The following is a 15052-nucleotide window of genomic DNA, read 5'->3' as shown; positions in this document are numbered from 1 at the left end:
TACAGGACAGCCAGGACTGTTTCACAGAGTAACCTCTCTCTCGGAAAAAAAAAAAAAAAATAGAGGGGCTTTTCTAGACCATATGCCCAGGGCGACAAGACTCCTCCTGGCTTTAATGAGCGACCCCATCCATGTATGCATTGCCCTACCTACCCCCTCTCACTCGATCCTTCTTTCCACCAATATACAGACATGTAGCTGGAATGTGGGAAACTGAGGCACAGGGACCAAGCTACCATGTCCCGTGACCTAAAAGGTGCCAGCTCACAACAGAGTTGATCCAGAAGAGGCAATGCATCTCTGAGCCTGTGGCTAGCAGTAGCAGGAAAGATGCAGACAAGGACCCAGCAAAAGCCACCCAGGGGAGGTGGACACAGCAGGGAGCCACAAGGGGCCAGCAAGTCTGGGGGTGGGGCTAAAGATAGGCATTGCTGCAGTGGCAGGGAGACCCCAGAGCAGTAAGGCCAGGAGGGGACAGAGAAGCCAGGAACATTGTGCAGGATAATCAGGATGGGAGGGACAGGGCTCCACTGGGCTTTGCTTTTAAGGGCAAGGATAAGCTGACTTCAACAGGTAAGATGTGATACGAAAGCCAGAGAGGAGCCATCAACGAATCCCACGCGAAGAAAATGACGGAAGTGCAGCCTCACATTGAACCCCGAGGTCTTAGTACTTCCAGGTTCCCCACTGTCTCTCACGAAACCAGCCAACTGCAAACTTCCAGCAAGATAACTGAGCTCAACAAGCAAATCCGCAATCATATCTAAAAGGGCTTCAGGGAGATGTGAGTGGGTTGGTTTGTCCAGCAGACAAGAAAAGGTGTCACAGCCCTGCAGGCTGAGGCCACAGGCTTAGGAGTCACCTGCAGTTCACAGGGAGAGACATGACTGCCGGTCACCACTGGCCATCTTAGGGAAGACCCAGGACCTTTCAGTTCCAGGCAGACAATGAAACCACAGGTTGACTGGTGACATACTAAAATAGCTATGGACAGCAGAAATAAGTCACCCCTGTTTACAGCCTCATCAACCGACAGCTCCCTCAGCCTCAGGGATGGAGAGATCTGAGAACTTTGATGTGGTACAGCTCAGGCTGCAAGAAGCCACTTTACAGGTGAGGCAGAAAAAGGAGTCCCCATGCCACCGAGTTCTCCGCACCAGAGGTGTGAGGAAGAAGATGAAAGAACATAAATTTCACACCAACACGAACAGATGTCACACACGATCAGTCTGAGGCACCCACCTCTCTTAGACCGACATAACCTCCGAGAGCACACTTCAGAACACATGGAAGCTTCCTGGAAACCAATGGAAGGGATAAAACCCCAATGAGTGTGTGCATGTGGGTGTGTGACCCTCTGTAGACTGAAGGACAAAATGGCCTGAGTTATAATCTGTTACTCCAGCCAGCCTCCACGACTAATTGAGAAATTATGGAACAAGTGCACTAGAAAGTAAGCTTTAGGCCACAGTAACCATCATACTGTTCAAGGCAGAACTTGAGAGGTGTGTGTGTGTGTGCATGGCATCTTGGAGGGCTGTGTGCAGCCACAGATTAAATATATTCCCCAAATTGTTCAGAATGGGCCCTAAGATTAATATGGTTGTCACTAGTATCTCCTTTAAAACAATTAGGGGTGGCTGGAAAATTGGCTCAGCAGTTAAGAGCCGATTTTCTGCTCTTCCAGAGGACCCAGGTTCAACACCCAGCAGCCACAGGGTAGCCCACAACCATCTGCAATGCCCTCTTCTGGCCTCTGCAGTCATCAGCCGGGCATTTATATACATAAATTCATGCAGGCAAAGCATTCATTCAAGATAAAACGAAAACAATTAGCACATATTTTAGGTAAAACATGGTAGGGCTTTCACTTGGAGAAAATGTTGTAGAAAAAAATACAAATAAAAGGTGTGCATGGCCTTGTTTGAAACAGAGGAATGCCCTTACTTTTAGGTATGCGTGTGTGTGTGTCCCTGGCTAGTCCCTGCATTCCCTGCATGTCTGGAGACCCTTGCTGGTATCAGGGTAACTGTCATTTGCATTTGCTTGCTCTTGCTTTCCATAAGTAGCGTGGAAGCTCCTTCCTTGCTAATGGACTGGAAGTGGGATGCTCATGCACACCCGCTGCTGACATGGGCACCAGCACCCCAACCGGGAAGGCCCACTCTAGAACAAGGAGCTGGGTCACCCATGGCAATAACCTATCAGTGCTAGGGGACAAAGCTCCAGTCCCTGCCTGTCAGGAGTCCCTCTTGGAAAGCTATTTGTGGCTGAGTTCCTCAAAGGAACAGCTTGTTCCTCTGGCTAGGGTCCTCCCCACCTACATGTGTAAGCCTTACCTGCCACCCCTATGAACCTCCCCCTTAGAGTAGAATTCAAAACCCAGGCACCAGAGACAGGCTGCCCAGCCGGTGTCTTCCCCAGTCCTCTCAGGCTCTGTAGCTCCCTTTCCACCTCTTCTCCAGTCCTGTGCTCTCTGCCCCACTTCCTCCCCCAAGCACCCCTAGGCCTGTCTACCTTCAGGCAAGTGGCTACAGTCCTGCCTGCCTGCCCTCTTTGTCACCCTAAAAGTGGAACTGATTCTCCGGGGCAGACTTGCCAGCCTTGGCCACACTGCCTTGCTCTGGTCCTGTCCTTCTACCCTCATCAGTCCCTGTGACTTCCACTGTGGCTGCAGGACAAGCTGAGCAAATGGCAGACATGCAACTAACGCACCAGGAGAGTACCCTGGACCCCATAGGGAGTTGGAGTCCCTGGAAGGGACCTAGACAGCAGAGAACGGTTCTTTGGGACCGGGGGATGCCTCCAACTGGGAGAGCCAGTGCCGGCATGAGCCAGGAGCTGTCACTGTCTTGCAGTCAGCTCTCCAGCAGAGTCTTTACCCCTGATCTGCACAGCACAGGCCTTATGAGAGACTATCAGGGTAGTCATAACCGGCATGGACAGAGATTCTGAGACTTGGTCCAGGACACAGACTTGAGAATACACCATAGGTTACTTTATTGCCGGGTTCGGAGGACAAAGACTGTTGTGACATGCAGCTCCGGTAGCACACACACTTCTTGCATGAGGCCACCACAGGGTACAACCCTGGGCTCCTCCCCAGGCTCAGCACCAAGCGCTGTCCCCTCATGGGGATTCTGTCACCCTCCAAATCGAGTGGTCCAAATGGGGCACTGGATGGATAAGAGGAGGCACAGGGAGGGGTATGGAGAGCCAACTGTTGGGCCTGAGCAAGAGACTCAAGGGGTAGATGAATCTGGAGTGTCCCTAAGGAGGCCAGGCCCTGGAGCAATGACCACTACGCCTTGCTTCCTAGACCAAAATGTTTCTCTCCCTGAGCCGCCCCCTCTCTATGGGTTACCCGTGAGTGAGCCCCCTACCTCACTCAGTTACGGCCTGTAATCAACTTCTCTATACTTTGTCCAGTAAGTGCTTGTAAGTGCTGCCTGCAACAATAGGAAGGGCTGGCTATGGTCACCCTTCAAAGACAACTGCCTGCAAGATCTGCAAGGCAAAAGCTATTACCAAATTCTAGGTAAATCCCACTTAGGGTTTTATAGAGGAGTAGCCCAGCCACTTGGCAGGTGCCAAGTCCAGGACAGTGGATAATGTCCCCTAAAATGCCAGTATTAGAATATAGCCAGACCCCCATTCACCACTTTAGTAGAGTCAGGGAGAAGAGGATGGAGAGGAAGGGCATAGAGTCGGGGGGGGGGGAGGATGGAGGGGAGGACAGAGCCAGGGGAAAGGATCAAGGATGCCATTCATAGAAGCAGACACCTGTTGGAACCCACATTACTAGAAATTCTAAGGGGGCCTGTTAAGTGGACACTTTAAAAGCAGCCCCTATGGTGAGCACCATCTTGTGCTGCATGTGACTAGTGGATGCCCGGTGACAGCAAATCGCCTGGCACCCATATCTCAGCTCTGCAAGGAAGTTACATGACCACTTTCCAGGTAGTGGCCATGCATAGAGACATCACCACAGGTGAAGAGCCAAGATGGTTCCCTGCTCTATCCTCCCTTTCCACCCCTCAACACACACACACACACACACACACACACACACACACACACACACACTCAGTCCGGGCTGTAAATTCCAGGAAAACAGCAAGAAAGAGCTTTCAAAGGAGATGGCGATTCTCTCCCCCACCCACTCCCCAGGCCTACATCTTTGTCCTGGGAGGCAGTAGAAGGCCCCTCCCTCGCCACCCCATCCCAACATGGCACCCAACCTACTCAAGATCATGATGTCATTGCAGTCCTTTTTATGGAAGTCGGCCCAGGCCTTGGTCTTGCAGTACTTGCTGCAGGTCAGGATCCCATAGCAGCGGGGACAGGGTGTGAGGCGGACCCCAATGGAGCGACCACACTGGTAGCAAAACTTGTAAAAGGCAAGGCTGTGACAGAATCCCAAGGTCAGGTTTGTGTCCACACCTAAGCTCCTAAGGTCTACAGTCATGGCCACACATCCCACCGGGCAGAGCAGCTACCACATATGAACAGAAGCCCTGATGTCCCCACCCACAATGGTCTCCACAGGGTTATTCTCAACAGTTAATAAATACACACGGAGCCTTTGGGCCCACCACAGGTTCTGCCATAAAGGCTGCTCAGGCGAAGTCGGCACATCCAACATGACGGCTGGATGGCAGCTTACCAGCACAGAGAAACGGGTCATGAGTAGCATGGCTGCAATGAGTCAGCTACACGAGGGCAGACCTCAGAGCTCATGTGTGGGGTAAGACTCAACTCTAACCTCCGTTTCCAGAGGAGATGCTCCCCACCGCCCTCTCTATCCCTGCCCTGTCCCTCCGGATTGATGGTGCGGATGTTCCCACGAATATGTATGGGCCCTCCCCAGAAGGCACACAGCCCAGAGTCTGTCTGTCACAGAAACACCCTGCAAGAGGATGATAGGACTTCCCGGAAAAACAGTGGTTGAGCTGGGTTGTGCTCTACCAATGGAGGTGGCCACCCTCCACCCCCCTGAGGGGGTGTCCCATCCCCAGACAACCCAATTCACTAAGTGTGCCCTGAGACCCCATCTGTTAGCCTCATTCCAGCCGGAGCCTGTGCCTCCATGCCGGGCTGCCTGGCCAAGGTGCTGCTGCTCAGGACAGAGAGACAAGGTGGCCCCCAGGGACCCACTCACTGCTGCTTTTCTGTGGCTGAGGACTTAGGCATGCTGGAGCTTCTCTTCTTCATCCGGTGGCTGGAGGATAGCTCCGCTGTGGAGAGAGCTGAGTTAGCACCCCGTGGGCAGGGGAGCGCGGCAGCTGGGGGAGGGGTCCTCATCCGCGGCCATCACCTGTGCCTCAAAGGGCTTACCTATCTGCAGCCCCTGCCTAGGTCCTACTGTTGCTTCCACTTCCATTCAAGATCTGCCTTGCTACACCACTAAAGGCTACCAGGCAGCCTTGCCCAGTGCGCAGACTCTGAAGGAGTCACCCTGATGACCTCCCATCTGTCTCTGAAGTCCTGGTTTTTTTCCCTGCTTGTTCTCAGAGGCCAGTTGTCACTTGCTCAGAAACCTGAATGGGTAGAGTCCACAGTGGTGGCCAAGCTTGTCAGTTTGGTGATTTAAAATCACCTAGGAGACAAACCTCTGAGCAGGTCGGGGAGGGCATTTCCAGACAGGCTCAACCAACATGGCTCGACCAATCCTGAATATAAGGGGTACCATCCCATGGGACGGGGGCCCAGACTAAACAAAAAGGAGACATGAGCCGAGACCAGCGTTCATCTCTCTGCGCTGCTGGACTTGAGGACATAAGGTGACCAGCCACTTCCTGCTTCTGTCAGCACAACTTCCCTCTTGAACTGGAAACCAAAATGAATGTTTTCTCCCTTAAGTGGCATGTGTTGGGTGCTTTGCCACGGTAACGAGGAAAGTAACTAATCCAGAAAACAGTGCCAGGGGCTGAGGCTGTTGTTGTGATGGATCTGGTCCTGTGGAGGAACTGATGTGTGGGAGGAATGTGGAAGAGTCTGGAGCGGAGGGATAGACTAGCCCTAGACTGCTGCAAACGGAGCTCAGCGGGTCTTTCTGGGGGGAGTTTGGAAAACAAGAATGGCTAAAGGAATGAAGAACCACAGGCAGTGGGGGCTCAGCTCGTGAAGTTTCTGAGAAGATCGGGACTCCCTTGAGACTTGGACTGAAGTTTATTCAGGTTATACTCTGGCAAAGAATCCACCTCCATTCGACCCATGTCTTCAGAGTGTGGGGGAGGCTGAATCCCTAATGTAGAAATTTCTTTAGCAGATGACAGCATGGGACTCGGACTGTGGCGCGGTCACTGTTCATTGTTCTTATTTGGGTCAGCAGTGAGAGAGAGCAGCAAGTTTAGTGAGGAGAACAGAGCTAGCATGAGAGAGATGATGTAAGGTGCAGTAGAACCTAAGGTGGGGCTAGCCAAAGCTTTTGGGAGTCCATATAGTTCGAGAAAATCTCCAGATGTGCAGAAATGGGGCTGTAGGCTTTGGTGTTTGCCTTGTTGAGATTTGGTCTTGCTTTACGCCGATCTTCTCTTGCTGTCTGCCTTGGTTACTTTTATATTGCTGTGATCGGACACTGTGGCCAGGAGAAACTACAGAAGAATTTATTTGGGACTCAGTTTCAGAGAGCTAGAGTCCTGTGACCATCATGGCAGAGAGCATAGCATCAGGCAGGCGGGCGCGGCTGCTGAAGCAGTCGCTGAGAGCTTACATCTCGGTCCACAAACCTGAGACGGAGCTAACTGGGAACGGCAGGGACTTTTGAAAATGGCAAAGCCTGCCCCAGTGCCACATCTCCTCCAACCAGGCCACACCCCCTAATCCTTCCCAAGTGATTTCACCAACTGAGGGCCGAACATTCAAACTCATGAGCCTACAGGGGCCACTGTCCTCCACATCACCACACTCTTTGGTCCTCTCTTTTAGAATGGGGAGGTTCACCCCATGCACTACAAGATGAGATTGAGGCTCTAGGAAAGCCAGTAGAACACTATTATTTCAAGGTGGTGTGTGGACTGGAGAGAGGGCTCAACAGGCGGACAGCGCTTTCCACCATACCTGACCACCGGAGTTCAATCTCTGCTACCCACGTGACAAAAGGAGAGGACTGATTCTTGATGCTTACATGTTGTCTTGGCCACCACGTGTGTGTCAAAGCACACATTCACCAGCCACACACACACACACACACACACACACACACAAAACCTAAAGGAAATAAAAGTAAAACTAAGGGTGATGTGTTTAGAAGCCAAGTTGACAATGACTGGACTAGCGATCCTTCCTCTTGACAGGCAAGCAGCAGAATTTAGAATTTCCAGAGATAGCAGTCAGGTTTAGCTGACACAGGAAGGCCACCCTTGATGCGGGCGGGGTCCAGCCCCTATGCTGTGGGCCGTGAATGAGTAAAGAGGAGAAAGCAACTTGGAACAGCAGCATTAACCTCTCTCTACTTCCTGACTGCAGGTGCCACATGAATAGCTGCTTCCCAGCTCCTGTCGCCATGCCTTCCCACCATGATGGATTATAGTCCCTTTTTAAACTATGAGTCAAATTAATTTCTTCCTCCTTGAAGTAGCTCTCTTCAGGGTTTCATCACAGCAATGAGGACAGTAACCGATGGATCTCTTCTCCCCTGCTCCCAGTACTACGCTGCTCCTTGGAAGGTGCAGCCTTGGGAATTCCACAGTCGCCACAGGATGATGGTGGCTTGAGCAGGGCTCTTCCCTGACCACACCAGGCTGTTGAATTCTTTGAATCGCTGATTGGTTGTCTCTGGCTTCCAACAGTGCTTCCTCCTGGCAGATCTTGCTCAAAAGACCGACACAGCCAATCAGGGCTGGCTGCAAGGACAGGCCCAGATCGGTGTTGGTTGCTTGCTGTTAAATCTGACATCTGGGCCCTCGCCAGGAGTGTCTGTGGTTCATGCTAGCACATGGGTCAGACTCTTTCTTTGCATGCATCTTGTTGTGTTGTGCTGGGTCCTAATCCCACACCCAGCCCAGGCTTGCAGCTGTTCACTTGTTTGGTGGTTATCTGGGTTGTGAAGTGTCCCCATCCCACAGCATGAACTGCAGCCTCGGGCATGGCCCCAGCCACCCTCTCTGTCTCTGTCCATGCCCACCTAGATATCAGTTCCACCAGTGCTGGGCTGGTTACTCCACTGGTTTCAGAAGTGTTCCTGGAACATAAGTGACCCCTTGGAGTGAGTCAGTCACTTTGTGGCTATTTCAGGGGCAAGTCTCCGAGGCCAGTGCCTGAGCTTGTTCTAAACTCCGGACTGCTCCTCTACCCTCATTTCTCCTGGATCTTTCTAGTGGTAAGCCGTCCTGCAATTCAGCCTGTGGTACCAGTGGACCAACTCCCTGACAGGTGCATCTCACCATCCGGCCTGAACTGGTCCATGCGCTATTGAAAATGAGTCCATTTCTCTGTCAAAGCTTACTGCTTTACAGCACGGTGCCAAGGCTCTGGAAACAGTGGGGGATGGCAAACCTCTCCGTAGGTGATATCCCTACTTCGGGATCTACTCAGTGAGGGAAAGGAGAGGATGTCTGGTCAGGTCTTCTCAGCCAGCTTCCCTCAGCCAGTCCCCCACCTAGGAGTGGTTGTGAGAGATCAGAGGCCCAGAATTCTCAGTGATACATAGCAAAGGCACAGCCTGTGCCCCCACAGTAGAGTCTGCATACAAATACAGGCATCACCTTCCACACCAGCCCGAACTCCTCATTCTTCATCTGTGTCCACATGGGACAGCTGTTTGCGTCAGTACAAGTTAGTACCGTGGGCAGGGACAAGGGTACAGGAATAGTTGGAGGCTGTGTATGTGTGTGTGTACGTGGACAATAATTAGGTTCTGGCCACAAATGTGCTAGCAGGTTTATGGGTGGGACTGTAAGTATTGTGTGTGTGTGTGTGGGGGGGGGAGCTAGTTGTGTGTATATAAGGGAGGGCGGTAGTTCAGTGTGTAAGTTTGGGTGTGTAGATGGTTGTGTGTAAGCGTGGGTGTGTAGATGGCTGCGTGTAAGCGTGGGTGTGTAGCTGAGACCTATTTGTGGAGAACAGGGATAGATGGATGTGAGCATGGGAGATAGGGAGGATGAGTGGGTGTAGGGGGTGTTCAGGATATTGGGGTGTGAGTGTGCAGGTGGGTAGGTGTGCATGTGTGTGGCAGATATGGTCGTGGGGTAGGGGTGGGCTACTCTGTAGGGGAAAGAGTGGATTATATTTAACTGTGGCCGAAGCTGTAGCCATCAGGAGGGCGTACAGGTTGGTATATGTGCAGAGATAAGTGGACCCGACATGTTTTTGAAGCAGGTATTTGTGTGTATGGATGTAGGGTGTGTGGTGGAGGCAGTGGTCCGTGTGTGGGAGTTTCATGTGGGTGGATAGGTGTGCTTTGGGGACAATGTGAGTGAAAGCATCTGTGGGCATGAAGATTATGTGCACGGTGGGTAATCGGGTGTTGGGGACGAGTAGCGGACGTGTAGCCATGCGTGAGAAGGTTGGAACAGGGCAGGCTGCAGTTTGACGTGACTGAGAGTGAAACCATCAGGGACATCGTCAGCGGGGGAGGTGTGGAAAGGATGTGGGTGAGCGGATAGAGGCCTGAAGAATGAGGGCGCTGGGGGCAAGAGCAGAGCTAGGCCGTGCACCCTGACGAGCCTCACCTACCCCGTTTGCTCAGGTACAGCGCCTTCATGTCCATCTGATTCTCTTTGCCAAGGACGGCACGCCGCAACTGCAAGCCCATATATTCTAGCAGCCTTTTCCGGGCCATTAATATCTCCCGCTCTGCTGGCATCAGAGCATGGAAGGGACAGTGGGCGATCTTCCGGTCCTACGACAGAGCACAGGGTCACTATGGGTCCTTGGGGCTGTCACTTGCCAGCCAAGAACACTCAAGGCTCACCAAGAACTGCAGGCCACCTCCAGCCCAGACTGCAGGGTAACTGAGTGAGCAGGCCACCTCTCCATCCCTGGTTAATGTGACCGAGGACACAGAGGACACTTGCTCGACACAGAGGGCCACTTGCCCACAAGTGCCCAAAGCACCTGTTTATCATCATGAGGTCGTCTTCCCCGGAAGACCAGCCTTGGCTGTGGACTCCTAGATTTGCCCAAGAGAAGCCAAGTCTCAGAGGGGTCGTGCTCAGGAAACGAAGCCACACCTGGTAGAATTTGAAGTAGCCATAGTCCACAGCTGTCCCCACTGCCATCTTGTCACCTTGAACAAGTATCACAGGTTTCAGAATATCTGCCCCGTAGCTAATCAGCCGGTCAATCTGGAAAACGCAGAATCTGTTAAGTACACAGGGCTACTGGAAGGGTGACAGAAGCCACGTGCAACACTGGACTGTGCAGGGCAGTTCCACGCGTGACCACGTCATGATGGGCATGGCTCTCGGGTCCTGTGAACACTACTCACTGAACAGCGGAAAGACAGCCAAAGGGCACCGCCCAGCCAGAGAGCACAGCTGCCCAGAAGGATCGTTGTCCCCTGCTTTCTACAGGGTAGCCATGCCCCGTGTGTGAGGAAGTCGGAGACAAATGCGACAGACAAGATTGACCTAGCCTCATCCTAAGATGCCACTCCCTGGAAGAGAGCCCTCCCTGACTGCATCCATGGTCACAGTGACATCGTGAATGGATAGACAGAATGTGGCAAGGACATACAGTGGAGCATCAATCAGCCTTCAAAAGCTGTGTCCAGCTTACATGAGTCAGAAGCGCCCTCTGTCAGCACACGGGAGGGGGGGACAACACCTCCACATCACCTGTTTCTGAACCACGCCTTAGCCTGTGCATGTTATTATGTGCAGTTCAATGCATGACTTGAGAGTTGTCAGAGTTCACAACCAAGACTGGAATACAATAAAAGAAACGGTGATGGCTGCAGTTGGCTGACCAGTGGAATCAGGAGGATGTGGATTAGGTGTGGACTAGGTGTGGCTGTTATTCAATAAACCCCAGCTGGGTGTGGTGGTGGACAGCTGTAATTCCAGCCCTTAGGAGGCTGAGACAAAAGATTACAGATTTGAAACTGGGAGAGGCTACAGAACAAGGACCCCCCCACACACACACACACCAAAAAACACCTAAATAAATACATTCAGGCATTCTGGAAAGATACAAATGTCTACACTTTCTTAGCATATTTCATTCACACAGGTCACAAAGCCTGGGTTCCAAGAAGCCCACAATGCAGAAGCGGACCTGCCAGGTCCAGACACTGTCAACAGATTAACACCATCTCATTTCCCAAGCACGTTGGAGGCAGGTGCTGGCTGCAGGATGCTGGGTCCTTTAGTCTATTTTAACCAAGATGTGATCTTAAGATGACGCAGACTATCCCACCCTGACCCCAGGCAGTACTCACCATCCCCCCTACCTCGTCCCCTGCATCCTCCCCTGCTTCCCCTCACCAGGGCAATCTTGCTCTCGGTACTCCTCTGTTGCTCGTAGGCCAGGTCACATACAACACATAGGGCAGTGCCCAAGCCTTTGGTCAGAGGCAAGTTGGGGTCAGCTCCATGGGACAGGAGCTCCTTCACAACCTGGACACACAGACAGACTCCTCAGCAACCATAACCCTGGGTACGATCCACAGGTCCCACCCACAGGGAACATAATGGGTGGGAAGGATCATGGTGAAGCTCCTTAGGGAGGAGTTGCAGTTCTACCCAGGGCCTGGTTATGAATGACACCCTCTTGGTGCTGCTCCAAGGCAGCTGCTCTGATGGGTCCTGCTCATGTCTCACTTTCTAGCCCAGGAAAGAGCGTGGCTCTCGGGCAGGTACGTACCACTGGCCAGGAGCGCCATCCTGTCCGGGCCCTTTGCCTGTTCCTCCCCATCTCTCCTTTTTCTTCCACGATACTCATCTAAAACTGTGCTGCATGCTGGTGTAGGGCCTGATTCCCCCAGCTCTGATGTGTGTCAGGGAATCCTCAAAGCAGAGGCTCTATTCAAAACCTACTGCTCATAGTGGTTCCTTCCTTCCCATTGAAGGTGCTCAGTAAGCAAAAGTTAAATGAAAGGAAGGATGGGCGAGAGGTTGTGTAGGCGGGGGGAGGGTGGATGAACGAGTAGGTGGATAGGTAGAGGGACATCTGGGTAGGTAAGGGAAAGGCTGAGTAGCTATGTGGTTAGATTGGCAGGTAGGTGGCTGGATGGGTTAGTAAGTCGGAGATTGGGTAGATGAACCAACCAGTAGACGGAAAAGTGGAAAATGACACAGCAAACCCAGTGGCTGATTGGAGGAAAGGGGTCAATGGTGACAGGAAAAGCACAATTGCCTGGTGCACATGTACACAGGAGCTGGGCACATGAACACCACATACACAAGACAGGCACTGGGTGGACAGGTGTGCAGGAGTCAGGCCCGTGGGTGCCGAGAGGCTCACCAGGTCATTCCCGCTGGCAATGGACAGGGAGAGCGGGGAGTGGCCACTCCACAGCAGGTTTGGATTCGCTCTGTGTGAGAGAAGGAGCCGGACTATGTCCCTGGCACACTGTGGGAAGAAAGGCAGAAGCACCTGAAATCAGAGACTCCCCTACACACCATCAATAACACTATCGCCACCTTTAAAGTCAAGCCGGTCACTCAACTGCTGGCTCCTTGCACCAGCACCACCTAAGCAAAAACTCCGAACAGGGACATGGGGCAGGGGAGATGGAGGATGCTCAGACAGACTCCAAGCATTCATTTACAGGAAGGAAAGAGGAAAGGCACTGGGATGATGGAGGGGCACTGGGCTCACGTGGGAGCCTCTCCCCAGTACTGTCGGTTACACAGTGGTCCCTCTATTTCCCCTACCGCAGGGGCTTCTCTCTAGCTGTTCTATACACTTTGCTGACGCTCTACCCTCATAATGTGACAAACCCTAGGAGCTGGAGACCAGTCTCCTTCCCCAGCCTGTTTCCCTGACGCCTTAGTGACTGGCCAATGACATGCCAGAAATCTGTGGAGGGGCTCTTGGGAAAGCTTCTCCATCTTCACCAGATAAGGGAGGTGCAATAGCTTGACTACCGCAGCTTCGAATCCCTCAACTATGGACTCTGAACTCCTCGCCCACGCCACTGACGTCTCCACTACCTAATGATAGTGCCACGTTAGTGCCTCCTACTTTCCCAGGGCTTTTCATTCTGAAATACACACGAGGGGAAAACTGTTTGTTCAGGCCGATGCCTCACACTGGCCGGAGCCGGGGTCAGCCTGCCTTCTTGGAATCTCCCTGCCCCTGTTCCCAGAGTTCACAGCTGCCCTCTGGGGTTCTAGAGAGAATGTGCACACACTAATACCCACATGTGTAGATACATGAACATACACACACCAACTTAGAGGTGAAAGCTTATAGACACATACATGCCACGTTTGAACACAGCTCTTGCCTGGCCTAACATCCCTCACACAGCACCCCTTGGGGCTCAGGGCTCAGTCCCTTCCTTGCCCCGACCATCACACTCCACACTCTGAGAAGCCGGCCAACCCCACGGCAGGGCTCCATGGCTGCTCACCTTCTTGTTGTCCTCCCGCTCACAGGCCACGTGCAGAGCCGTGCGCCCACCCTCCTCCGGGACTAAGGAGTGCACAGTGTAGTAGCTACTGGGTGGGCCTGGCTCATTGTTGAGCTTCAGGCTTGAGGTCAGGAGGTCATTCTGCGGTAAACACAAGGCTTGAGAGAGATCCTATGTGTCCAGGAGTGCCTGCTGGCAGACTGCAGGTGTGGAGTATCTTCCCACAGAGCCCTCCGCACACCCCCTCCGAATCCTCCCAGAGCCACGTGACTCCCACAGCACTCAGAACACCCTCTGGAGGGTTGGACTCACAGGCATGCACCACCAAGCCTGTTTTTGTTGTGGTGGTGGTGGTAATGGTGTCTTTGTTTCGTTGCTATGTGATACCGAGGAAACTGGGCTACCAATTGAGCTCCAGCCCCAGACTCCCCGCCCCCACTTGCTGAGACAGGGTCTCTCCCTATGAATTTACTATGTAGATTAGACTGTGCTGGAACTCACAAAGATCTGCCCACCTCTGCCTTTTGAGTACTGGGAATTAGAGGCATGTGCCACCATGCCTGGCGACATCGCCAGCCCTTTAGTCAATTATTTTTGCCCGGAGTCTCCCAAGCTTGTCAAACTTGCTTCCTCCCATGTCCACTGTTGGGTGCTGACTCATTTGGCCTGCCCACAGTAGGAGGGGCTGTGGTCAGGAGCACAGCCATCAGAGCACGCATGCGGGTCTCTTTGTCAGCAGGCAAAGCTGCAGATCCAAACAGAACCACACCTTGCCAGCTTTGTAGATGTCGTCCTGGTCAGCCGCCTTGGCATCCACGTCAGTGACGGCGTGAAGCAGCAGCTCCGTGATCTTGACGCCCTCCTCTCCAGGAAGCGAGGCTGCGATGTGGAGCGGGGTCAGAGACTGCAGCTGCGGAGGAAGGGTGAAACCCAGTCTGCAGCCAGGCAGGTGAGGCCCTGGTTTGGGGTTTGTCAGGGTCCTTGCCGCCTGAGCAGAGGAGAGGATGCATACCTTTCTGCAACCGTTTCAAGTTTCCACAACACCGTCTCCTCACCAGGCCCCTGGGCGCAGGACACGGAGGCCCAGGAGGGCGGATATCAACAAATGCCCACGGACAGTGGATAAGCTGGATGCTCTCCACATGCCATGTGAGTCACAAGCATCCAGGGTTACAGCTCTGAATGCTTGAAAATCAACTGGCTTGAACCCAGATGGTTTTAGGCCATCTGTCTGACACTATCTTCTAAGAGTGCCACCTCCGTGTCCCTGCCAGGATCTGGTTCAGACAACACCATCCGACAGCCTTCTGACTCTCCCCATGGTGTCCCTCTCTCTACTGGCTGAAGTTGGTCCCTGGTGGATGGTCTCTGACCTCCAACGGCTAATGGCCATGGAGGGTGGGGACCCTGCTCTCAGATTGAATGCCAGCAACTGAGAGGACCCAGACAGAGAAGTCAGGAAGACATGTTCCGCTTGTCCCCATTCTAGTTCCCCTCAGTGTGATCTCACTCAAATAGGAAGGTGTCCCT

General features: G+C 52.9%; 1 protein-coding gene across 1 annotated transcript in view; it reads right to left on the bottom strand.

Moving 5' to 3' along the window:
• Window positions 1–3129: 3129 nt before the first annotated feature.
• The window catches only part of LOC121447179 (ankyrin repeat and MYND domain-containing protein 1-like), a 32718-nt gene continuing 20795 nt past the window's right edge, over window positions 3130–15052 (bottom strand). Inside the window, exons 9-17 of the mRNA XM_041650283.1 lie at window positions 14292–14432; window positions 13523–13663; window positions 12409–12516; window positions 11430–11561; window positions 10176–10289; window positions 9679–9844; window positions 5162–5237; window positions 4246–4406; window positions 3130–3176 (exon numbers count right to left, since the gene is read on the bottom strand). Of these exons, the coding sequence (XP_041506217.1) occupies window positions 3130–3176; window positions 4246–4406; window positions 5162–5237; window positions 9679–9844; window positions 10176–10289; window positions 11430–11561; window positions 12409–12516; window positions 13523–13663; window positions 14292–14432 (1086 nt within the window). The remainder of the gene's footprint in view (window positions 3177–4245; window positions 4407–5161; window positions 5238–9678; window positions 9845–10175; window positions 10290–11429; window positions 11562–12408; window positions 12517–13522; window positions 13664–14291; window positions 14433–15052) is intronic.

This window comes from Microtus oregoni, unplaced genomic scaffold (genome assembly GCF_018167655.1).
Source record: "Microtus oregoni isolate MIOR12 unplaced genomic scaffold, Mior012 000004F_ref0000308, whole genome shotgun sequence".
In the NCBI taxonomy this organism is placed as follows: domain Eukaryota; kingdom Metazoa; phylum Chordata; class Mammalia; order Rodentia; family Cricetidae; genus Microtus; species Microtus oregoni.
Note: the sequence above shows the minus strand (reverse complement) of the source record. Positions and strands in the feature narration are given on the sequence as shown.